Source organism: Hemitrygon akajei, chromosome 8, assembly GCF_048418815.1.
Source record: "Hemitrygon akajei chromosome 8, sHemAka1.3, whole genome shotgun sequence".
NCBI lineage: Eukaryota > Metazoa > Chordata > Chondrichthyes > Myliobatiformes > Dasyatidae > Hemitrygon > Hemitrygon akajei.
In genome coordinates this window covers 11,108,197-11,134,302 of record NC_133131.1, presented here as the reverse complement: position 1 = coordinate 11,134,302, position 26,106 = coordinate 11,108,197, and the positions used below count along the sequence as shown (strand labels likewise).

General features: G+C 45.6%; 1 protein-coding gene across 24 annotated transcripts in view; it reads left to right on the top strand.

The window, feature by feature from the left end:
* msi2b (musashi RNA-binding protein 2b) overlaps positions 1–26,106 on the top strand; it is a 621,405-nt gene that overhangs the window by 587,916 nt on the left and 7,383 nt on the right. For 15 of the 24 annotated variants that reach the window (XM_073053228.1, XM_073053230.1, XM_073053229.1 and 12 more), the window contains 3 exons: positions 14,506–14,568; positions 16,941–17,149; positions 24,964–25,045. In XM_073053228.1, coding sequence (XP_072909329.1) covers positions 14,506–14,568; positions 16,941–17,149; positions 24,964–25,005 — 314 coding nt within the window. In that variant the 3' untranslated portion in view covers positions 25,006–25,045. The remainder of the gene's footprint in view (positions 1–14,505; positions 14,569–16,940; positions 17,150–24,963; positions 25,046–26,106) is intronic. The other 9 variants (XM_073053234.1, XM_073053240.1, XM_073053244.1 and 6 more) reach the window with 2 other exon arrangements.

The following is a 26,106-nucleotide window of genomic DNA, read 5'->3' as shown; positions in this document are numbered from 1 at the left end:
TCCCTTATTAGACCAGAACTGCCCATTCAAAGTAAATTTATTATCAAAGTACATATTGTCACCATATACAACCCTGACATTCGTTTCCTTACGGACATACTCAGTAGACCCATAATAGAATAGAAGTCATAATAGGATCAATGAAAGACCACACTAACTTGGGCGTTCAACCCAAAAGACAGCAAACTGTGCAAATACAAAAAAAATGATATAATGACTATAAATAAATAAGTAATAAATATCAAGAGCATGAGATGAAGGGTCCTTGAAAGTGAGTCCACAGGTTGTGGGAACATTTCAGTGATGGGGCAAATGAAGTTATCCCCTTTGGTTCAAGAGTCTGATGGTTGAGGGGTAATAACTGTTCCTGGTGGTGTGAGTCTTGAGGCTCCTGTAACTTCTTTCCATTCGGAGGAACAATTAACAATCAATCACATAGGTGGGCCTGAAGGTGAGAATTGGACAAGGGCAGCCGATTTTCCTTACTAATGGAAGTGGGCCAACTGTTTTGCATTCCTCAGAAACAGTATGTACTGATAATGGTATGGCCGGCCGGTGCAGAGGTGATCGGGTGCCATGGTAGCGTAGCGGTTAGCACAACGCTATTGCAGTCAAAGCGTTCTGGAGTTCAGAGTTCGTATCCGGCGCTGTCTGTAAGGAGTCTGTGTACATCCTCCCCTTGGATGCGTGGGTTTTCCTCGGCTGCTCCAGTTTCCTCCCACAGCCCGAAGACGTACCAGGTAGATGAATTGGTAATTGTCCTGTGATTAAGTTAGGGTTAGTTGGGGTTGTGGGGTCACTGGCTCGAGGGGCCGGAAGGTCCCACCCTGCGGTGCATCGCAAAAATTGAAAAGTAGTCCCCTCACCCTTCAAACTTGGTGGCCACAGGATTCATTTTCTGCACAGAAATAGCCCGTGCCCTCTGTAGGCTTCTGGAGAATTAATCTTCATTAAGAGAAGCTGCTGTATGTCACGGTCATGTACCTGTACAGCTCATGAATAGGCCCTTCAGCCCATCACCCCCATACCGACCCTTATGCCCCTCAACATCAATCCCATTTGCCCACGTTAGGACCATATCCATCCGTACCTTGCCCTACTACAGTGTCTTGTGTAAACACCTCAGTGTATCTGATTTCACAATCTCCTCTGGAAGCATGTTTCTGATATCACGCACTCCCTGTGTTTAAAAAAAAACTACCTTTCAGATAATCTTTAAAACCCCTTCCTCTCACCTTAAAACTACACCCTCTTGTTCTCAAAGTTCAAAGTACATTTATTATCGACGTACTGTACAGTGTACAACCTTCAGATTCACCTTCTTACAAGCGACCACAAAGCAAAGACACACCATAGAACAAACACGAGGAAATCTGCAGATGCTGGAAATTCAAACAACACACACAAAATGCTGGTGAAACTGAGTGTGGATTCATCTTAACAGTAGAGGAGTAGAGCAGGATCTCCCAGTGGCCACACATTTTAATTCCACATCCATTCTCATTCTGATATGTCTATCCATGGCCTCCTCTACTGTCAAGATGAATCCACATTCATCTTGAGGTTGGAGGAACAACACCTTATATACCAGCTGGGTAGCCTCCAACCTGATGGCATGAACATTGACTTCTCTAACTTCCGTTAATGCCCCTCCTCCCCTTCTTACCCCATCCCTGACATATTTAGTTGTTTCCCCCTTTCTTTCTCCCGAGGCCTCCCGTCCATTGATCCTTTCCCTTCTCCAGCTCTGTATCACTTTCGCCAATCACCTTTCCAGCTCTTAGCTTCATCCCACCCCCTCCGGTCTTCTCCTATCCTTTTGCATTTCCCTCTTCCCCCACTACTTTCAAATCTCTTACCATCTTTCCTTCCGGTTAGTCCTGACGAAGGGTCTCGGCCCGAAACGTCGACAGTGCTTCTCCCTATAGATGCTGCCTGGCCTGCTGCGTTCCTCCAGCATTTTGTGTGTGTTGTTTGGTACACCATAGAACCTGTTTAAGAAAACACCCACACAACAAGACCATCAAACATGTGAGAAAAGAACCAATCACACAAGAAACAAAAAGGAAGCAAATGAAACGCAGAATGTTAAATCGCCAAGTCCCCAAAAGTGATTCCACAGCCCTGAGCTGCTGAGGCAGGTGAGACCGATCCGGGAGCCAATGGGCCACTGTCGTTGATTCACTCAGTTCAGTGCTCATGTCGATGGCTGCAGGCCACAACCGTAAATCCAGTTCCGAGCCGAAGCGCCTCGATCAAATCACACCAATACTAAAACATGTTCAGCACTCGGGTCATTAAATGTCAAACCGCAGCTGATCAAAACTTGCAGCACCAGACCCAAGACTCCAGCACCCTCTGCTGGCAGCAGCAAGAGGGAGACCATTAGGCCATTTGGCCCATCGAGTCTCTGCCATTTCATCGTGCCTGATCCGATTTTCCTCTTAGCCCCAATCTCCTGCCTTCTCCCCATGTCCCTTCCTGTCCTTCTCCCAGGTCCTTTCCTGCCTTGACCGATTGAGAGACTGGTCAGTTGCAGGCAGTGCGACGTTGAATGCCGCTCGATATGAGGAAAAGAATTTCATTAGCAACTTTATCCAGGCCACATCCTATACACCATCTATTTGCTCCCTCTGCTCTTTAAATTAACCTAATTTTCTGACTAATTTGAATTTTTATGGTGTATAATTGACTTTATACTGTCAACCATTGAATCGTACTCCACCTATTAGCTGACCAGACCACAGAATTGTCACTAAATGGGAAAGCTAATTGTTTCATGATCAAAAAAGTTCAAATTTAAAAGTAAATTTCTTATCAATGTTCGTTCATTTACTACACTGAGATTCATTTTCTTGTGGGCATTCACAGTAGGACAAAGAATTGCAACAGAATCAGTGAAAAACTGCACACAAAGACTGACAAACAACCCATGTGCAAAAAGTAGACTACAAAAAAAAACTAAATAATACTGAGAACAGGAGTTGTAGAGTCCTTGCAAGTGAGTCTGTAGGTTGTGGAATCAGTTCAGTGTTGAGGTGAGTGAAGTTATCCACGCTGGTTCGGGAGCCTGACGGTTGAAGGGTGATAACTCCTCCTGAACCTGGTGGTGTGGGGCCTAGGCTTTTGTACCTCCTTCCTGATGCCATCAGTAAGAGGAGAGCATGGCCTGGATGGTGGGGTCCTTGATGATGGATGCTGGTTTCCTGTGGCTGCTCTCTGTAAGTGTGCTGAATAGTGGAGGGGGTTTTGCCTGTGATGGACTGGGCTGTATTCACCTGCAGTTTCTGGAACCACTCTCTACAAAGCTACCACCTTCCAACCCTCCATCTGCAGGAAATACGATAGCACAGTCTCTGGAGCAGCATTCAGAGTTCTGATCATTGATCCGGATACACGGGTTCAAATCCCATCACAGCAACTAGGAAATTTTAATTAAAGTGATTAAATAAATGAGGAGTTTTTAAATTAATATCTGTAACAGTGACCATGAACCTGTCAGATACACATTCAGGTTATTTATTACATGAAAACACACAGAGAAAGGCATCTTCTGCATTAACAACCAACGCAACCTGAGGATGTGCTGGGGGGCAGCACACTAGTGTAGCCAAACATTCCAGCAGCAGCAAAGCATGCCCACAGTGCTCAGCAGCACAACAACGGGAAAACAAGCCCCGTTCCTCCTTCCCACTCACCCTCATACACGGACACTTCTCCGGCCCCAGTTTCCAGGCTTTGACATCCGGACACCTGATTGAATTTTGGGACTTTGATCTTCAGAATTGACTCCTGGTCAAGCCAGTGACAGGAACCCCGACTCCACCGGCCTTGCTGACTCACCAGCCCTCATGCCTCCTGCTTGCACGCACATCCAATCCCAGGACCCACCAACCTGGGACAGCCTGACATCCACAGGTGTCCTTTGTCACTGTCACGGAACACACTTGGCTCACCAGCGTTCTTCAGGGAAGGAAATTTGCCCTATGGGTGTTGGCCTGCCACTGTGGTTAACTCTTACCCCATCTGTTCAGGGGCAAAGAGAGAGAGAGACAATAAATGCTGGTATTGTTGCAAGACTGAGTAAATTAAAAATAAAATTAGATCAGACAGCGGAAGTGGTGGATGCAGGTTAGATTTCAACATGTAGCAGAAATTCTGATAGTGATGCACCATCAATAACTCTCGGAGACGTGAGGCGAGATATAGGCTTTTATTCGCTGGAAGAGAGCAGTCAGTAGCAAGAGACCACCATACAACATCCTGGAGACTGAGGGAGGAGCAGTGCCTCCAATCGCCTTTATACAGGGGTCTGTGGGAGGAGCCACAGGAGCAGTCAGCAGAGGGGCGTGTCCAGACAGGTATATATAGTTCACCATAGATAGGTATATGGATGGGAAGGGTATAAAGGGCTGTGGTCTGGAACTAAGCAGATTAATTGTTCAGCATGGACTAGATGGACAGAAGGGCCTGTTTCTGTGCTCTAGTGTTCTGAAATTTTATGACTCTCTGAGATGATAGAAAGACCAGGCAAGTAAAATAGTTACACACACAAAATGCTGGAGGAACACAGCAGGTCAAGCAGTATCTGTGGAAAGGAAGGGGGAAGATGACAAAATAAGAAGGCGGGGGGGTTGGGGAAGGAGTACAAGCTGGCAGGGGAGAGATGAAGCCAGTTGAGGGAAAAGGTAGGTGGGTAGGGGAGGGGAGATGAAGTAAGAAGTTGGAAGGTGATAGGTGGACAAGGTAAAGGGCTGAAGAAGAAGGAATCTGATAGGAAGGATCGTGGACCGTGGGAGAAAGGGATGTTACCAGAGGGAGTAAATAAAATAGTTTTTATTCTTACTGGGCAACAACGAACTAGCTCTCATAAAATAAAGAAAAGGTCCCAATAGCCAAATGTGCTTTAAAAACAGGTTAGCGATGAAAGTTTCTGCCTCTTTAATGACTTCTGCCTCCTTATTAATATCCATGAAGGCATTTAAGGGTGGAATTTAATTATATGCATCTATTACAACTGCTGGGCCTGGCTTTTGAGATTTAATCAGGCACCTCTCTGTGTGTAATGAATCTACATAGGCACACATCTCCCTTCAGCTTGGAGGTTTAACAGGGCGGCAATTGCTGCAGTAGCAATGCTCACGATGCAAATTATGTTAATCACCTTTAAAAGTGTTTATGAATCAGATAAAAGCTAAGGAAACCATTTACATATTGTACTCCTTAAATAATGGACGTAGGGGGCAGAGTTGCTGGGCCTACGCCGTCTGAAGTTTGGAAGAACGTGTGGTAATTTCATTGAAAAAGGGATTGGTTTTATTGTCGTGTTTACCAAGGTACAGTGGAAAAACCTATCTCATATACTATTCATACAGGGCAAATTATTACACAGCCCTAGTGACCCAGGTTCGATTCCCGCCACTATCAGTGAGGAGTTTGTTTGTTCTCCCTATGAGCAAGTCGGATCTCTCCGGGTGCTCTGGTTTCCTCCCACAGTCCAAAGGCGTATGGGTCAGTAGGTTAGTTGGTCACATGGGTGTAATGGGCAGTGCAAGTGCGTTGGGCTGGGAGGGCCTGTCACTGTGCTGTGTCTCTAAATCAATAAATGAACCGCGCATTGAGATAGAACAAAGTAAAACAATAACGATGCAGAATAAAGTGAAACAGCTGCGGGGAAAGTGTGGTCACAGTAGATAAGAGGTACAAAAATGGTAACGAGGTACATTGTGAGGTCGAGAGTCCATCCTTATCGTACTAGGGAACCGGTCAATAATCTTACAACAGCAGGGTAGAAGCTGTCCTGAGCCTGGTGGTACGTGCTTCCAGGCTTTTGTATCTTACGCCGATGGGAAAGGGGAGAAGAGAGCATATCCTGGGTGGATATGCTGGCTGCTTTACTGAGGTAAGCGAGAAGTACAGACAGCCCATGGAGGGGAGGCTGGTTTTCGTGATGCGCCGAGCTGTATTCACGTCTCTCTGCAATTTCTTGCAGTTATGTGCAGAGTATTTGTACACCAAGCTGTAATGCATCGCAATGATCTTTCTAGTGGGCCATTTGGGAGTCTGATAGCAGGGTAGAAGCTGTCCTTGAGCCTGGTTTTCAGGCTTTTGTATCTTCTGCCTGATGGGAGGGGGGAGAAGAGAGACTGAGGTGGGGGTCTTTGATTATGCTGGCTGCTCTGCTGAGACCGTGGAGGGGAGGATAAGATGCATCAAATTCACTTAGCAATCTGGTGTTGGAACGCTTTGACACATTGCAAGCTGCTGTCTCTGTTCATCATTCTTTTGCGGGGTGGATGCCCCAGGATGTTGTCCCCTGGCTGGGTCATCGAGATCTGCTGGGCTGGGGCTAGTGGGCCCAGTCTTAAAATAGAGTCAACCACTCTTGTAGAGTTGAGAGGAAATTTCCTCTGGAGTCTTTGTTGACATACCAACATCCCTCAAACCCCTACTGAAATACAGCCACTGGTGTGCCTTTGTCTTAAATGCATCAATATATTGAGCCCAGGATAGAACTTCTGAGATGTTGACACGTAGAAACGTGAAACTTCTCACCCTTTCCACTGCTGTCCTTTTGCATACACCCTGTATCAGCCCCTTGACCAGTGCTTTGAGGTATGCCTCATTCCTTTGAAAGGGGCAACTCAATACCATTATTCAATTTGAACTGGAAAAGTGAATGGTTTATTTGTGTACCTACAGTGCCTATAAAAAATTATTCACCCCCCCCCCGAAAGTTTTCATGTTTTATTGTTTTACAACATTGAATCGCAGTGGATTTAATTTGGCCTTTTTTGACACTGATCAACAGAAAAAGACTCTTTCGCTCTTTTGTGTCAAAGTGAAAACAGATCTCTACAACGTGATCTAAATTAATTACCAATATAAAATGCAAAATAATTGATTGCATAAGTATTCACCCCCTTCAAGTCAGTGTTTAGTAGATGCACATTTGGCAGCAATTACAGTTTTGAGTCTGTGTGGATAGGTCTCGATCTGCTTTGCACACCCGAACACTGCAATTTTTCCCCATTCTTCTTTACAAAACTGTTCAAGCTCTGTCAGATTGCACGGGGATCGTGAGTGAACAGCCCTTTTCAAGTCCTGCCCAAATTCTCAATTGGATTGAGGTCTGGTCTCTGACTTGGTCACTCCAGGACATTCATTTTGTTGTTTTTAAGCCATTTATCAGTAGCTTTGGCTTTATGCTTGGGGTCATTGTCGCTGGAAAGCAATTCTTCTCCCAAGTCACAGTTCTCTTGCAGACTGCATCAGATTTTCCTCCAGGATTTCCCTGTATTTGCTGCATTCATTTTACCCTCTACCTTCACAAGCCTTCCAGGGCCTGTTGCAGTGAAGCATCCCCACAGCATGATGCAGCCACCACCGTGCTTCACAGTAGAGATAGTGTGTTTTTGATTATTCAGTGTGCTAGGCTTATGCCAAATATAACATTTAGTCTGATGGCCAAAAAGCTCAGTTTTGGTTTCATCAGACCATAGAACCTTCTTCCAGCTGACTTCAGAGTCTTCTACATACCTTCTGGCAAACTCTAGCCGAGATTCCATGTGAGGTTTATTCAACAGTGGCTTTCTCTTTGCCACTCTCCCATGATGCTGTGACTGGTGAAGCACCTGGGAAACAATTGTTGTATGCACAGACTCCCCCATCTCAGCCACTGAAGCTTGTAACTCTTCCAGAGTTGTCCTAGGACTCTTGGTAGCTTCTCTCACTAGTCCCCTTCTTGCACAGTCACTAAGATTTTGAGGACAACCTGCTCAAGGCAGATTTACAGCTGTGCCATATTCTTTCCACTTCATGATGATTACTTAGCTGTACTCCAAGAGATACTCAGTGACTTGGAAATTTTCTTGTATCCATCTCCTGACTTGTGCTTTTCAGTAACCTTTTCACGGAGTTGCTTGGAGTGTTCTTTAGTCTTCATGGTGTAGTTTTTGCCAGCATACTGACTCACTAGCAGCTGGACCTTCCCGATACAGGTTTATTTTTGCTACAACTAGTTTAAAACACCTTGACTGCACACAGGTCTCCAAACACAGATCTCTACTTAACTAATTATGTGACTTCTAAAACCAACTGGCTCCATCAGTGATGTTTTGATGTGTCATAATAAAGGGGAGTGAATGCTTATGCAATCAATTATTTTGTGTTTTATAATTTAATTAATTTAGATCACTTAAGTGTCTTTTTCTCTTGATCCAAATTAAATCCACTGTGATTCAATGTTGTAAAACAATAAAACATGAAAACTTCTGGGGGGGGGGGGTGAATACTTTTTATTGGCAGTGTTTATTTAAATTTATTTTAATAAATATATTTATTTCTATAAATGTAATAGATGACATGGTAGTGTAATGGTTAGCTTAATGTTATTACAGTAACATTGATCCAGATTCAATTCTCTGCTGTCTGTAAGGAGTTTGTACGTTCTCCTTGTAACCACGTGGGTTTCCTTTGAGCGTTCCGGTTTCCTCCCACAATCCAAAAGCATATGGGTTAGTCGGCTATTTGGTCACATGGGTGTAATTGGACAATGTTGATACGTTTGGGCTGGAAGGGCCTGTTACCGTGATGTATCTCTAAATAAATAAAAAAATGTAAATACTTTACTGTTTTTTTAGTTTATATCAGTTAAATATGCTTATAAATAATTACTATTTTATAAAAGTAATTTAAATTTTCTTCATTTAAAAAAACTTGTGAATAGTTCTGATTGTCAGAGATATTTTGAAGTAGTTGAACACTTCGACAGCAGGCTTGTAAAATGTTCATGGTCGGGCCTCAGGATCTGTCACGTAAGGCGTAGTTGCCACCCACAGATCAGCCTCCAGCTTCACCTGACCCAAGGGGGTGCAAGTGGTCAGTGTGTCCACAGAGAACAAACTAAAGGCACAGTGTAAGTGTGATCCGACCCACTTCATTGAATGACCTTCCCAGTATGGTTGCTCCTTACCCTAGTGTGACTGGGAAGGAGATAACACAACAGATGGTCAATCAACACCATTTGATCCAGTAATTAATGACTGGCTGTAGTTCCTTCTCCAAGCTATTGCTGCTCGGCTGCAATAAGTTATAAAGTGATATCCACGTTCTCCCCCACCCGCCCAAAACTCCGTCATAATGACACGTTGTCATTTATTAATCCAATAGGACAAATTTGGGAGTATGATGCTGCAATAGTCAAGATCAGTAGTTCAAAACCACATCTCTAATGATACAAGTTTAAACATTTAGAGATTAGCTTTACTTGTCACATGTTCATCAAAGGATCCAAAGGTACGGTGATATGTGTTGTCTGTGTCAACAACCAACACAGCCCAAGTATTTGCTGAGGGCAGCCCACGAGTGTCGGTATACATCTGACGCCTATATCCACAGCCCACTAACCCATCATCTCTGGGATGTGGGAATCGGAGTAGCTGAAGGAAACCCACGCAGCCACAGCGAGAACATAAAACTCCTTACAGACAACGGCAGGAATTGAATCCCAATCACTGGGGCTGCAAAGCACTTCACTAACCTGTCATACTCTTATCTTGAATCCCACTATGGCAGTTGGGGAATTCAAACTGAAATAAATATGTTGGTTTAACTTATGTTTTTAAGAAGATATATTAATGGTGTTGCATCTCTGGCATTCTCTAATCCAGACAATTGTGGAGGTGAGATCACAGGAAGAAGATAAGTTTTTGAAAGGTCCGGATATTAAAGGGAACTAGCACAGAAGATTTGAGGCCTAGTGCAGATCAGCCATGATCTGGGATAGGCTCGGAGTTGGGGGGGAGGCTGGGAGAGACCAAGCAATGTCTCTTTCCCCTGCGTTCTAGTGTTCTCAGTAAACATGAACATGGAACTCCCAGACTGTTATAAATGTTACTGTTCTTCACTAACTAAAGATAAAAGATTAGCGTTATTTGTCACAGGTAGATCAATGCAAAGTTTATGTCAACAAACAATACCATCCGAAGATGTTCTGGGGGCTGCCCACGGGTGTCGCCACACTTCTGGCATCAACGTAGCATGCCCACAACCCATTAACCCTAACCTGTACGTCTTTGGGAGGAAACCAGAGCACCCAGAGGAAACCCACACAGTCACGCGGGAAGAAGTTGCAAACTCCTTACTGACAGGGGTGGGAATTGAACCCCGATTGCCTGCGCCATACAGCATTACAGCAGCCATTATGCTACGGTGCCACCCTTCAGGGAAGGAAATCTGCCCCTCTGATCTGACCTGGGCTGTATCTAAACCCATGGCTGCCAATTCTTAACCTCCCACTGCAGTTCAGAGGCAATCAGGGAGGAGCAAAAAATGCTGGTAGTGCCAATGATGTCCACCTGGCCTTGGAGAGCGTTCAGAGGAGGTTCACAAGGATGATTCTGGGAGCGAAAGGATTATCATACGAAGAATGATGGCTCTGGATCTGTGGATGAGGGGGGGGATCTCATTGAAACCTTTTGAATGTTGTAAGGCCTAGATAGAGTAGATGTAGAAAGGATGTTTCCCATGGTGGAGGAGTCTAGGACAAGACGGCACAGCCTCAGGTTAGTGGAGCGTCCATTTAAAAAGAGATGTGGAGAAATTTCTTTAGCCAGAGGGTGGTGAATTTGTGGAATTTGTTACCACAGGCAGCTTTGGAGGTTGTTGGGTGTACTTAAGGCAGAGTTTGATAGGTTCTTGATTGGACATGGCATCAAAAGTTACGGGGAAAAGGGCAAGGAGTGGTGCTGAGGAGGGGAAAAAAGGATCAGCCATGATTGAATGGCAGAGCAGACTCGATGGGCCAAATGGCCTAATTCTGCTCCTATGTCTTATGGGCTTATGGTCAATAAAGGCAAGTAGTGTTGGGCCAGGTTTATGAAGGGATGGGCCAGGTCAAAGTGGCAGGGTCAAGTGACACTGAAACTCCAGTGACAAGATCACGAAACACGATGGGCAATTTTCCCACTGCCTGCATGACACCCTATTTTTATATTCAATGGTTAGAGACCAATGATACAACTAAAGACTGCCCTGGGACTACGAATGTCAGAGTTTAGACACAAAACTTCCTTCATATGATTAAATTCAACAGCCCAAAGTACATATATTCAGTTGTTACCATGGAACATTGGCTGAACCGATTTCCTCTCTCTCTCTTCACTTACAGCAATATTTCTCCCTTATTCGGGCTTACTTTCCTTTTGATGCCATTCATTACAATGGTTACTGTATCGAGCAAATTTTACGTACTTTTGGAAAAGTTGACTTATAGACATCTATGAAAACAGAACCCATTCATTAACGGGGAGGGGGGCAGCCTGTAGCTGACCTCCATGTAGGGCAATGAATCTGAACACTTAACGTCATCTCAGACATGCACCCCCATGTCTCCCAATGATCCTTATGGTCTCAGGATCTGAAAATGACCTGCAGGCGGCCTTCAAGAGAGTGAAACAAAGGAAAGCATCAGGTCCAGACAGAGTACCTGGCCAAGTACTGAAGAACTGAGCTGATTAACTGGTGTATTCGTGTATATTTTCAACCTCTCGCTCCGGCAGTGTGTGGTACCCACCTGCCTCAAGCAGGCTTCAATCATATTGGTTCCCAGGAAGAGTGTGGTAACCTGCTTCAATGACTATTGGCCAGTGACACTTACACCCACAGTGATGAAGTGTATTGAGAGGCTGGTGTTGAAGCATATCAACTCTGGTCTGAGTGGTGACTTGGATCCTCTCCAATTCACCTACCAAAACAGCAGGTCTACCGTAGATGCCATCTTATTGGCTCTTCACATAGCCCTGGAATATCTGGACAGCAAAGATGCAAACATCAGATGCTCTTTATTGACTATAGCTCAGCATTCAATACTACCATCCCCTCAAAGCTAATCAGTAAACTTCAAGACCTGGGCTTCAGTATTGTAATTGGATCCTGGATTTCTTCACTTATAGATCCCAGTCAGTTTGGATCAGCAAAACTATCTCCTCCACAATCCCCATTAGCACAGGAGAACCGCAGGGATGTGCACTTCGTCCCCATGTTCTACTCACTTTATCTTTGTGACTGTGGGGCTAAGTAGAGCTCCAACACCATATACAAGTTTGTTGACAACACCACCGTTGTGGGCTGTATCAAGCATACAGGAGGGAGGTTGAGCATTTGGCTGAGTGGTGTAAAAACAACAACCTCTCACTCAATGTCAGAAAGACCAAGGAACTTGTCTGCAGACTTCCGGAGAGGGAGGGAGGTCCATGGGCCAGTACTCATCGGAGGAGTAACTTAAATTCCTGGGTGTCACTGTCTCAGAGGACCTGCCCTGGACCCATCATATGAATATTATTGCTGAAACAGCACGACAACGCCTCTACTTTCTCATGGGTCTGCAGAGATTTGACATGTCATCAAAAACCTTGGCAAACTCTCTGGATGTGGCGGAAAATGTGCTGACTTGGCTGCATTACAACCTGGTATGGGAACACCAATGCCTTTGAGTGGAAAATCCTACAAAAGGTAGTGGATTCAGCCCAGTACATCATGGATAAAACCCTCCCAACCATTGAAACGCTGTCATAGGAAAGCATTATCAGAGATCCTCACCACCCAGATCATGCTTTCTTCTCACTGCTACCATCAGGTAAAGTACGAGAGCCTCAGGACTCGCACCACCAAATTTAGGAAAAGTTACTACCTCTCAACCATCAGGCTCTTAAACAAAAGAGGATAACTGTACTCATTCTGTTTCTGGTGTTCCCACAACTGATGGTCTCACTTTAAGGACTCTTTATCTTGTTATTTATTTATATCCGCATTTGCACAGTTTGTTGTTCATTGATCCTGTTCGCAGTTACTGTTGTATAGATTTGCTAAGTATGCCCACAAGGAAAAGAATCTCAGGGTTGTGTGTGGTGACGTGTATGTACTCTGATAATAAATAGAACTTTGAGCAACTAGAACTCTCTCCCTATTCTCAGTGCAGTAAATGTTCTACATCTCCTCTGGCACTGCCACTGTGACCTATTGCACACTTCAGAACCAGTTGCTAGAGGAGCCGCCTGAAGCACGTACGATTCCATTGTTTGAAAGAAACTTGGATGGGTGCTGGATAAAACATGTGTAAGGGGGAAATGGTCCAAATGCTGGCAAATGTTGTTTCCTATAGTAGTGGGAGTCTAGGACCAGCAGGCACAGCCTCAGAATAAACAGGGGTTCCCAACCCGGAGTCCATGGATCCCTTGCTAATGAACATAAAAACGTGAGAAATAGGAGCAGGAGTCGGCCATCGGCCCCGTCGAGCCTGCTCCGCCTTTCAGTAAGATCATGGCTGATCTGACCATGGACTCATCTCCACTTTTCCCCATAACCCTTAATTCCCCTACTATGCAAAATATCTATCCAACCTTGTCTTAATTATATTTACTGAACTGGTTTTTATTAATGGTATAGGTCCAAAGGTTGGGAATCGCTGGAATAGAAGGACATCCCTTTGGAACAGAGATGAGGTGGAACTTTTGTAGCCAGAGGGTAGTGAATCTGTGGAATTCATTGCCACAGTTGGCTGTGGAGGCTAGGCCATTGGGTATATTTAAAACAAAGGTTGATAGGCTCTTGATTAGTAAGAATGTCAAAGGTTACAGGGAGAAGGCAGGAGAATGGGGTTGAGAGGGATAATAAATCAGCCATGATGGAATGGTGGAGCAGAGTCAATGGACTGAATGGCCTCATTCTGTTCCTGTGCCTTATGATCTAAATGGGATTAGTGTAGATGGGCTTCTTGATCAGTGTGGACAAGTTGGGCCAGAAGGCCTGTTCCATGTTGTATAACTCTGTGATTCTATGACGGAAGGTTTGTCCCTGGGTAGGAAGAGACCCACAGATAGTCTCTTCCCAGTGTCCAAGAGTGATGTGCCTGTCTCGGGGAGAGCTGGAACCTTCATGGTTCACCAAGAGGTTGAGGGAACTTAATATGACTCAGAGGTAACTGGGTTTCCTGGCAAGAGCCTGGCATGACGCAGAGTGGATAGAGAAGGAAAGGTTGAGACAACCTTCTCTGTCATCCCTACTGGCAAAGAACAATAACATCACTGGCTATTTCTAAAGAGGTTTGTCATCTTGTTGGTTAGCTGGGAGAATAGGGACATTGTAGAGGAATGGGACCAGCTCCAATTTGCTGAATAGCCTCAAACGAGGGCCTTCTCCCCCCCCTTCAGATGCGTGCGTTTCCTAGGGAACAATTGTGTAGTAGTGACATCACGCTCGGCGTAAAGCAGCAGGATCATTCCTGGGGTTTTCAGCAAGATGGCAAAGGCGTTCTGGATTCTTTTAAAAAATCGTGGTGTGTCAAGCAATTTATTGTGAATTGGTGGGGGTTGAGGGGGTAAAATGGGGAGATGCGTGTGACGGTGGTACAGTCAAACCTGTCCTAATGGTCACCTTGATTCAAGGCACCTGTCTGCTGCAGCCAGCTCTTCTCCGAACCAACAGATTTCTAATTTAATTAAATAGGGTCCACACCAGGATTAAACAACCAGCTGCTAGCGTGGCCCCAACCTCTGGTAAAAATGACAGGTAAGCAAAGTAAGTAAATTGGATCCTGCGTTCTTAGACATTAACTCACCCCGTTAGGATGACCACCCTGGGGGCACAGGAGTTGAAGTGGGGCATCTCCTTAATTACCCTCCCCTACCCATCTGGAACACCTCTAAGCACTCTCATCAACTGCCTACTTGGTCCAAGCCCCCCCCCCCCCCACCCCGAAGGTGACCGTTTATAACAGGTTTCACTGTAATCTGATGCAGAGCTTCATTTCGGTGAGCAGAGTGCCCCATGTGGAGCTTGGTTGGGGGTGGGGGGGTAGAATGGTCTGGGCTGGGATGGGCGGTGGAGGTGTATTGCTACCATCGGGGAATGGAGAGGAGACTCGGTGGCAAGTCGAACCAGAATCTGGGCTCATCCATTACCTGCTCCGGGATTACCAGGAGGAAGGGAGACTGGAGATGGCAGAATACTCGTTCCTTTCGGCAATGACATCGTCGACGTCATGGATTTGTGGATTCTAGCCGGCACGTGGACTGGTTTAGGGTCAGCAGAGGACAGAGGTCATCCCGTGGAGGGGGGGGTTGAGGAAATGGTAGAGTTGAGTTTGTCTCTCTCGATCTTGAAGTGTCTGGACTTCTACACTGAACAATAATGTGGCCATTTGAGAGGGAGCATAGGTTGAGGTGCCCCATGTGGACTGGTTAACTTCTCAGCTCTGATTTCTGATCTTCACCTTTCATCCTCACCCTCCCACCAGCGCTAAAAAGATTAGGTTACTTTCCTCATAGTTGTCATGGTAACTTTTTTTAAATGTAACGACCCAGCAGGAAGTGGCAAACAAACAGGTTTGGCTGGGCTAAACTTGGTTCGAGATCGAATGTTTCAAACTTTGATGTGAAGTACTTGGCCCCCCCCCGGAGGAGGTTTGGGTTCCTGAGGGCCATGGTGGTCCACCAGCTGTGTATGTTTCCTCCGCCCAGTGTGAGCTCCTTCAGTGAGAACGCTGGGATGTAACCCCTGGCCATCTTCTCCTCCACCAGCACGTCTTCATTGGACAAGGAGGAGAGAAGATGCGTCGATAGTTTTTTGAAAGAGGAGCTGGCTCCTCTTTGAAATGTCCAAAGCTGGGTTGCTTGGTTGGCAAAGCAGGACCAATTTGCCACCAAGTGACACGAGACAAGTTGGGACCTGCCGCAAGTGTCTTCTGAAGACGTTGGAGCTTCCCGCTCTAGTGGCTGTGTGAGACGAGGACACAGTTAGGGTGAGCAAAGCCCCTGCTCGGCCCCTCTACACTAGGTCCGATATCGGTCCTATTTAGCTCTGTTTTAAAGGAGAGCCAGTCAGGTTTTGGTGGGTGTGGGGTTGTTAACCGGGCTCTCGGTTCACTGTAGTGTCTGCCACTCCATTACCACAGCTGTTTATCTCCTACTTTGGGATGATCTCTGTCTTCCTCACATTCTTGCTCTTTCTCTCTCTCTCCCCACCCACCTCCCTCTCCCTCTCTCCACCCCACTTCCCTCTCCCTCTTTCCATCTTTCTCTCTCCATCTTTTCATTCTCTCTCCCCACCTCCCGCTCCCTCTCTCCCTCTCACTCTCCTTCTGTCCACCCCTCCCTCTCTTCATCTTTTCCTCTCACTCTCTCTATCCACCTTTCCATTCTCTTTCTCTCCCCCCACCCTCTCCTCACCTCCCTCTCCCTTTCACTCTCCTCTCCATTTCTCTCTTTCTCTCCCTCTCTTTCCCCTTCCCTCCCCTCTCTCTGTATCTCTCTCTATCGCTCTTTTTTCCTTGGTGACATTCTCTCCCCACATACGCCCCTCTGCCTAGCCACAGAAAAAGAAATCTCTTTCCCTGTTTACTCTCCCGGAGAGGACGGAGGAGCTGAGGGTGGAAGGGAGGGGTCGATTAAGTGAGCCCAGCCCTCATGCAAACCAACCCGTCTACCTGTGAACCCAGTCCCAGAACCGCCGCCTCTTTGCACTAGACTCTAGATCCTGTTCACCGTAGCTGCCATTTATTAACCTGCTGTGTCATAAAACACTAGCTCCTTCGTAGATTTGCATGAGATGTGAATGCTGACTCATCGTGGCCTGGTCGACGGACTGTTACCTCTGCATGAGCATCAGACCTGTAGTGATGGAGGGCAGACACAGTGGTGTCTGTGTCGGGTGACTGCTTCTGAGGAGGGCTAGTGGGGGGTGGAGGGGTGCGTGGGGCGGGGTCTTCCGAGCTTCTTAGCCGTAGTGATGGGCTGACTCTCGTAAGTACTGCTGTTGTCTTATCGCATGGCCTTGGATTGAGTGTTAGACAATTGGGCCTTAGCCTGTTGTAGTATTTGGCTTTTTTACCTTGTGCATGCTAGGCCCGAGCCTCATCTCCCAATTTATTCTCTGCACACCAGTCCTGAATAGCTACAGCGCTCAGCCGAATTATGGCGCCCCTGCTTCCCCAGTAGGCACCAACCCTGCCCGGCATGGTGGATTCCCTGGAGCCAACAGCCCTGGCCCAGTGGCTGAGATCTATGGCACGGCCAGTCAAGACTCTGGTGTTGGTAACTACATAAGCGCCACCAGCCCCCAGCCTGGCTCCGGTTTTGGACACAGCATCGGGGTAAGTGAGTTTTTGTTTCACCCCCACCCTCCACTCCCATCACAAACCCCAACCCTCTGCCTCCTCACCCCCCCCCCCACCCCTGTTCTATCCGTTCTTGCCTAATACAAGCACTTGGTCTGAAACTAAACTGTACTGCCTTAGACTAAATGAGACAATTACAACCATGACCTCTGACCAAAACTGATGCCTTCCTTTCATCGGCTGCATGGCTCTTTGAAACCAACCGATGTACGCCTACGTGCACGTCCTTAACGTGCTTGGTAACCATGTCTGGTGTAAATTTAAGAACCAGGCCAAAGAGAAGGACGATTTACTCTTCTCCAAAAAGAGAAGTGGCAATTTTAGCGAAAGTCAATTAATCAGAGGAAAATGCCTGTAAGTCTGGTGAATGAGATTCGTATGGACATCTCCTGTGGCTTTTATCGAGGGCCACTTTACTGAGCTCAAAGGGTTCTATCCCGTTGTGAATTATTCCTCCCTCTCCAAAAGCCAGAACTCCACAGCCCACCTTGGGGATGTCCTTAGGAATGAACACTACATCCCCCATTCTGGATGCAAGGCAGGGTCAGAGGTCATGGGGACTTTTATCTGGAGTGTGTTATCTGTGTCTCCTGAGCAGCTATGTTGTTGTATTTTCACTTTCTTTTTCTTAGTTTAACAATGTAATTGTTGATTTGAATGGGTTTTTTTTAGGGGGGAGGGAAATATTTTGAGAAAAAGTGTGAGAGATATATTTTCAGTGTGTGTGGATTTTATAAGTTCCATTACGTACGTTTTGTCCTTTAGCTGTTAAGCCATGTAACGGTAATAATTTTCATATCCAAGGCACAGGCGTCCTGTACAGGTATATAACAGAAAGTCTACGAGGTACAGTTAGGGCACACATCCCATGTGGATGAATCACAATGTCACACTCCAGAAGGTTCAGTAACTCTAACAATTAATACTGAATGTTTGTTGTTTACCTTGCAGTTTATTTTTAATTAAATGCATGGTTAGCATTGCTTAAAGAAAGGGAAACAAAAATATTTCTGTCTGAAAAATTAAGCCTGAATCCTAGCCTTGAAGTAGGATGTTGCACATGATAAATTTGGTATGTGAGCCAGTTACAAGACAAAAAAAAATTATCTGTTACACCCAGCATGAACAGGGGATTGTTAAATGTTACACCCAACATGAGAGGGGGAACATTAAATGTTACACACACCATGAGGGGGACATTAAATGTTACACACAACATGAGAGGGGGAACATTAAATATTACACCTAACATGAGGGGGGGAACATTGAATGTTACACACAACATGAGAGGGACATTAAATGTTACACACAACATGAGGGGGGGGATCATTAAATGTTACACACAACATGAGAGGGGGAACATTAAATGTTACACACAACATGAGGGGGGGAACATTAAATATTACACCTAACATGAGGGGGGGATCATTAAATGTTACACACAACATGAGAGGAAGGATATTAAATATTCTGAGCAATGGGAAGTGGGAGAATATGAAACCATTATGCACAACAGGAGGGGGAGAAAATTAAATGTTTTACACAACTTGAAAGAGGGTATATTAAATATTTTAAGAAATTATTCAGTGATACATTGCAAAGTAGGCCATTTCCCCCCTTTCAAGCCACATTGCCCCGTTGCTCCGATTAACCCTAACCTAATCACAGCACAATTTACAGTGACCTATTAACCTAACCACTACGTCCCTGGACTGTGGGAGGAAGCCAGAGCACCCAGTGAAAACCCAGGGAGAACGTGCGGGAACTCCTTACAGAACAGAGCCGGAATTGAACTACGAACTCGGGAATATGCAAAATGTGAGGGAGAATATTAAATACTTTTCACAACACAAGAGGGGGTATATAAACATGTTCTGAGCATCATAAAAGAAATATGAAACTGCACACAATGTGGAAAGGGGAATATTAAATATTATACACAACATGTGAGGGAGAATATTAAATCTTTTTCACAACAGAGGGGGAGTACAAATATTTTTCACAACATAAGAGAATGAATGTTAAACTTTACACTTACCAAGAAATGGAGAGTTTTAAATGTCACAAACATCACGTGAGGAGGAATATTAAACTTGATGTATATCACAAGAAGGGGAATGTTAAACGTTACACATAACACGAGAAATAATATTAAATGTGACAAATGACATGGAAGGAGAAAGAGCATAATGTACAACATTATATGTTGCACAGGACAAGCTTTATACTATGTATAATAGTGGATTGTTGGACATTACACATACCTGGAGAGGCGACATTATACAATGTTATAAAGGCAGAGACATTGAACATTACACAGAACAATAACTAACCAGGGCCGCTGTAAGAGGCAGCACTGTTAGACCCCTGCTTTGAGCTGTCTGAACCTTTTAACCATGTGAAGAGGACCTGGTTTAAGTGCCCACCACATTTACAATTAAGAATAAAGGTCAAACTGGCGTATGTGCTTCTTCATTAAGAAATTAAATACATAATATCACCTCAGATCTCAAAAGTAACGCCAAAACAGATTGGTTATGTTTCGGATCAAGTCACGATATGATTTTGTCAATGCGATTTGAATTGGCAAAGCGACAGAAATGCTTTTGTTGCGTTTTCCTTAAGGCTTGTTTTAATGGATGACCTTATACTGTGTGCAGCATGTGTGGCTGAACGATTGCCTTACTGATAATCCTAGTGGACAGTGTTTGCGTTGGTCTGTGGAGGCTGTGATCCCAATCCCGCTTTAACTTTCCTACTGGATTTACCCCTCCCCCCCCCATCCCCCAGTTACACAACCCACATTAACGTCCTTGTTTGCTGAGTCTGACTCCTCAGCGGGGAGGACGGTCTCATTCATGTACTTGCCCCTTAAATGTTACAATTGAACCTGCATCTCCCATATCCGCTGCCAGCTCTTCCCACACTGACACCACCCTGTGAAGTTCCCCCTCAGATTCCCCGTAATTATTTCACCTTTCACCCTAAACCCTCGACCTCTAGTTCTAGCCTCACCCAGCCCAGGCCTATCAAAACAACTTCCTTTACTGTGACGGTTGGTCAGACGTTGCAGTTTGCCACTCCAGAGGGTCTCTGCTTCGATTGATTTTATCTACTTCAACTGTAAACACCCCACCCAGTGCCATGTTCAACCTGCCCCCGACTCACCTTTCCCCCCACAAGTTCCTCCTCTGACTCCATCCCTCAACAAACATGGAGATCACTACAGCTCAGACTCAGCCCTTCGGCCTATCTAGTCCATGCAGACCCAGTATTTTGCCTATTCCCATCGACCTGCACCTGGACCACAGCCCGCCATACCCCTCCCATCCAAGTACCTAACCAAATCTTTCTTAAATCTGACGGTGGGACCCACATTCACCACTTCTGCTGGCTGTTCATTCCACACTGACACCGCCCTGTGAAGCTCCCCCTCAGATTGGCCTTAAACATTTCACCTTTCACCCTAAACCTGTGACTTCTGGTTCTAGTCTCACCCAACCTGAAGGTGAAAAACCTGCACGCATTCACCAGACCTACACCCCTCATGGTTTTGTATATCTCTATCAGATCTTCCCTTCATTCTCCTGCACTCCAGGGAATAAAACCCTAACCTATTCAACCTTTCTCAAGACCTCAAGTGCCAGCAAGATCCTTGTAAATGTTCTCTGCACTCTTCCAAGCATATTGATACCTTTCCTGTAGGTAGGTGACAAAATACTCCAACATTTCAAAAATATCACCGACATTTTATACAATTTCAACATGACATCCCAACGCCTGTACTCAGTACTTTGATTTATGAAGGCCAACGTGCGAAAAGCTCTCTTGACAACCCTAAGTACCTGTGGAGCCACTTTCAAGGAATTATGAATGTGTATTTCAAGATCTCTTTGTTCTACCACACAGCCCTCAGTTCACTGAGTAAGACATGCCCATCAAAGTGCAGCACCTCACACTTGACTGCATCGAATTCCAGCTGCCATTTATCCACAAGGCTTACAGAGAGGGGGCTGCTGTAAGTCTTGGAGCTGCGTCCTGTTTTCGATACTAGTGAGGACACGAGCAGGTGCCAGCTAGTGAGTCTGCTCTGCTGTTCCAGTTTCCGCCTCAGCCCAATTTTCCCTCAACCCCCCCCCCCCTGCCCTCCGCCCTCCAGCCTCCGAACATCACACCATCTACGTCTCGGCTACACACAACAGTCCAAAGCACCCCATGGAGAGAACTCCTAATTTTCACAGCCATCTGAGTGAAGGACATTTGCCTTATCTCACGCCTAAACAGGCCGTCACCCTGTCTGTTCCTCCCAGTTCTAGACTCTCTAACCTGAGGAAGGAGTCTCTCAGCACCTGACTCCGTAGACCCCAGCACCCCAGAACCGAATATATTTTGATGAGGTCTCCTCTTTATTCTCATACCAAAATCCAGAGCAAATGGGCTTGTTCTACTCAGTTGCAATCCAGCCAATATAGACCAATAACATGAAATGCTGTAGCTTTGGAATTGAAACCTGCCTCTTAATTGTACGTGTTTGTGTTAAGATGCTATGCTCTGATATTAGATGTGTTGGCATGAACCAATAGTAGTAATGAGGAGAGGCTGTCAGTCCTCACGAGGGGGTTCCTTTGCAAAGGTCCAGCAAACCAGAACGTCATGGGGCCACAGCCCCGTGAGACATTCCATGCCGTCCCTTGGCGGGGTAATTTATTTCCCAGGTTTAGTCACCCCCCCTGACAAGAGCAGCAGGATTTGGTGCAGGTGTCCTGTGATAGGACATCACCAGGATCCGAGCCATCCAATCTTCAAACTTCTTATCTCCAGAGAAATAATCTCCACAGCCGCCACCTTTCTCTTCACTGCCCTGTTCCATTAATTGATTTCCGATGTGCCCCCAGAAGCCGACCCCTCACAGCTTTCTAACTAGAGCATCAAATGTCTCCTGAACCTTCTGGTGCTCTCCTCACAAGCTGGTGGAGGAACTCAATAGTTAGACAGGAGGCAAATAGAGAGTCAATGTTTCTAGTCGTGACCCTTCACCTGCACTTACTAGTGCAGCCTCTATTTCCACTGCAGAGGTTCTGAAGGCCTTTCCAAGTTTCAAGCCACTGGGACAGCTGCAATTTATTGATGGTTCATTTGGGGGATCCAGCCCATTGATGGCCAGTCTCCCCTCTTCCTTGCTCTGTCTATGATATACAGGGCGCAGTGGCTCGATCATTGAGATGGCACTTGCCACTGGCATCGAGGAGATGTGGGCACTCTCTGGGACCCCCACTGGTGGGAAGGCAGTGAGAACTGGAATGGAAAGAGAGGCAGGAGTAGGCATACCCCATCTTTGTCAGCTGACCACAGAAAGCCCACGGACTGTCAGCCAACTGAAAGTGAAGGCTGATCGAGCCCAGGTCAAAACCAGGAGGACTTTGGTGGGGCTACTCGCCCGTTGGGAGAAATTATCAGGCCAGAGGGGATTGACAGCCTCTCCAAAGTGTAATGCACTGAAGAAACGGTCGGTTCACAGTCGAGAATGCTCGGAGGCCGGAGCTCCAGTGCCGTGTCTCCAGGCTAGCCAGCAGCTTCATCTCACTATCATGTGTCAATGTTGCCATGATAATTCCTTAAATGTAGGCACAGGGCCTCAAACCTACAATACAGGAATTCAGCTCCAGTATATAGAGATTCCAGGACCTCATGAGCACAGGGCTTCAGGTCCATAATATACAGGGGTTCAGGTCCATAATATCCAGGGTTCAGGTCCCTAATATACAGGGTTCAGGTCCATAATATACAGGGGTTCAGGTCCCTAATACACAGGGGTTCAGGTCCATAATATCCAGGGTTCAGGTCCCTAATACACAGGGGTTCAGGTCCTTAATATACAGGGTTCAGGTCCATAATATACAGGGGTTCAGGTCCCTAATACACAGGGGTTCAGGTCCCTAATACACAGGGGTTCAAGTCCATAATATACAGGGGTTCAGGTCCATAATACACGGGTTCAGGTCCATAATATACAGGGGTCCAGGTCCCTGATATACAGAGGTTCAGGTCCCTAATATACAGGGTTCAGGTCCATAATATACAGGGTTCAGGTCCATAATATACAGGGGTTCAGGTCCGTAATACACAGGATTCAGGTCCGTAATACACAGGGTTCAGGTCTGTAATACACAGGGGTTCAGGTCTGTAATATACAGGGGTTCAGGTCCCTAATACACAGGGGTTCAGGTCCATAATATACAGGAGTTCAGGTCTATAATACACAGGGGTTCAGGTCCATAATACACAGGGGTTCAGGTCCACAATATACAGAGGTTCAGGGCCATAATATACAGGGGTCCAGGTCCCTGATATACAGAGGTTCAGGTCCCTAATATACAGGGTTCAGGTCCATAATATACAGGGTTCAGGTCCATAATATACAGGGTTCAGGTCCATAATACACAGGATTCAGGTCCATAATACACAGGGTTCAGGTCCATAATACACAGGGGTTCAGGTCTGTAATATACAGGGGTTCAGATCCATAATATACAGGGGTTCAGGTCCCTAATATACAGGGGTCCAGGTCCATAATAAAGCTGGGTTCAGTCCCTATTGTCGAGGGTTTTAAGTCCCTATATACCGCTCCGTTCCCATAAATACAGAAATACATGTCCCTGATATGTTGAAGTTGAGGCCTTAAAATACAGAATACAAATCACTATTACACAGGATTCCAGCTCATAATATTATCTGTCTTTAAAACACAAAGCTTCAGTACATTGGGATTCAGGCCTGTAACCTAAACGGGTTCTGGCACTTTGTACAGGGTTCATGTCCATAATAATTGTTCAGGTCCCCCATATACAGGGGTTCAGTCTCCTAACGGACAGGAATTCCAGTCTTAAATATATAGAGGTTCCACTCTTTAATAAACTGGGTTCAATTGTCCCGTAGACAGGGGTTCCAGTATTAATGAAATAGGGTTCATCTCCTTGTGTATAAGAGTTCCAGTCCCCCATATACTGGTGTTTATCTGTGTTAGGGGTTCACCTTTCTAAAACAAACCAGTTCAAGCTCCATTGTAGGGAGAATCAGGATCCCGGTATCATGTTGTTTCTGAAGCTAAAATCTGAGGTTTGGGTCCCCAAGATACAAGGATTCAGGTCTCTCAAAAAGAGTAGTGCAGCTCCCTGATGTACAGACCTGTTAATCCTTACCACAGTGTGCTGAGCACATCTGCAACCATAGAACTTTTAAATAACACATTTATTTCTTAAAAATAAGTACCTTCTGGAATTACACAGACATTGCTAATCGCCTCGATTAAAGTGAGAATGTGTAGAAAATACAGCTCCATTTTCTGTAGGTTACATGCTTATAGTGAATATAGTGGGCTAGAAGTATTATTTACCTGTTACCAAGGTAATAAACTGGTTTAGGGTACAGTTTAAAATTCCAGTCCTTCTCCTACCTCAGTCAAAGGGTGGCTGTATGGGAGGAAGATGATTGAAGTAAAGGGGAATGTAATAACAGTTTCTATTAATGAGCAATGATTGGATCTTTGGTGTCTACAAATCCTCTTTGTGAAGGTTTTCCCATTCCGCACCAATGTTAAGCTACTTTGAGGGTGATAGTTAGAGGGATTCGATAACGATACTCGATCCGATGCCCAGCCATGTCCTGTAGCTTAAGTCTTCATTCATATTAGTATTTTTTTGCAAGTTTTTGTTTTGAGAAGAGAGAAAAATGTGTCCTTGTTTATGAATATGTATTAAGCACTGACAGACTTAATAACTGTGCAATTTTAGGGGCCATTGATTGCGACTGCATTTACAAACGGATACCATTGAAAGCAGACAGGTGTTGGTTGGTTGCCATCTCAGGTTTGAGGTATTAAATGTTATATATTCCATCCCATTCCCCTCCCTTTGCTTTTCCTGAGACAGCTAAACCCTGTCAATGCACATACTTCCATTCTTTCCTCCGTATCTTACCTATTCATTCCCTTTTCCGCCGTTTAAGCTTTTCTCCTGTGTTAGTCAGATCAAGGAGGAGGGTTCCCAAAGGCTTCTGGACCTGGATCCACCGTGACTGAATAATGCTCGGACGGGCGAGGACTTATCTGTGAACGGGTGTTTGAGAGTGATATATTGAGATAATCCAGTTCTATAGGGAAATAGAAGGTGTAGCACTTGGCGTGGTAGCATGGCGGTTATCAGAATGCTTTACAGCACCAGCAATCTGGGTTCAATTCCGCACGTGGGTGTAATTTGGCAGCGTGGGTGGGAAGGGACTGCCACCATGCTGTATCTCTAAGAAATGCACAAGGGAAGACAGGTTCAAATCAGGGGCTCCCAACCTTTTTTATGTCATGGACCCCTACCATCAAGCAAGGGCTCTGTGGACCCCAGGATGGGAAAGCCCGGATTTAGATAGTGTATGAGTGATTGCAACATCGTGGTTGGGAAGGGCTCCATTTATGGTTGGAAGAAAACCAGTTGAGTTCCCCCCAGCCAACACTTCCCCCTGAATCCATCTGGGAAAACAGGGTGTGATGTCATTGTAGGGGAGCTTAACGAGCACAGAGTCCGTTATTTCTATTAATTTCAAGCTCCTTTTCCCTAGTTTAGCGCTATTTATTTGCTTATTTGGAGATACAGCACAGAACAGGCCTTTCCGACCCAACAAGTCACACCACCCAGCGACCCACCTACTTTACCCCAGCCCTGGGGTACCCAGTGGGGGTACGCAGACCACCATGGGATAAAAGGGGTTGGGAACCCCGATCTGGCCTAATAACAGGACAATTTACAATGACCAATTAACCCACTAATCTGTGCCTCTTTGGACTCTGGGAGGAAACCAGAGCACCCAGAGGAAACCCACACATTCAGGCGGAAGACGTACGGACTCCCTACAGACGTCGTTGGAATTGAACTTGGAACCCTGAT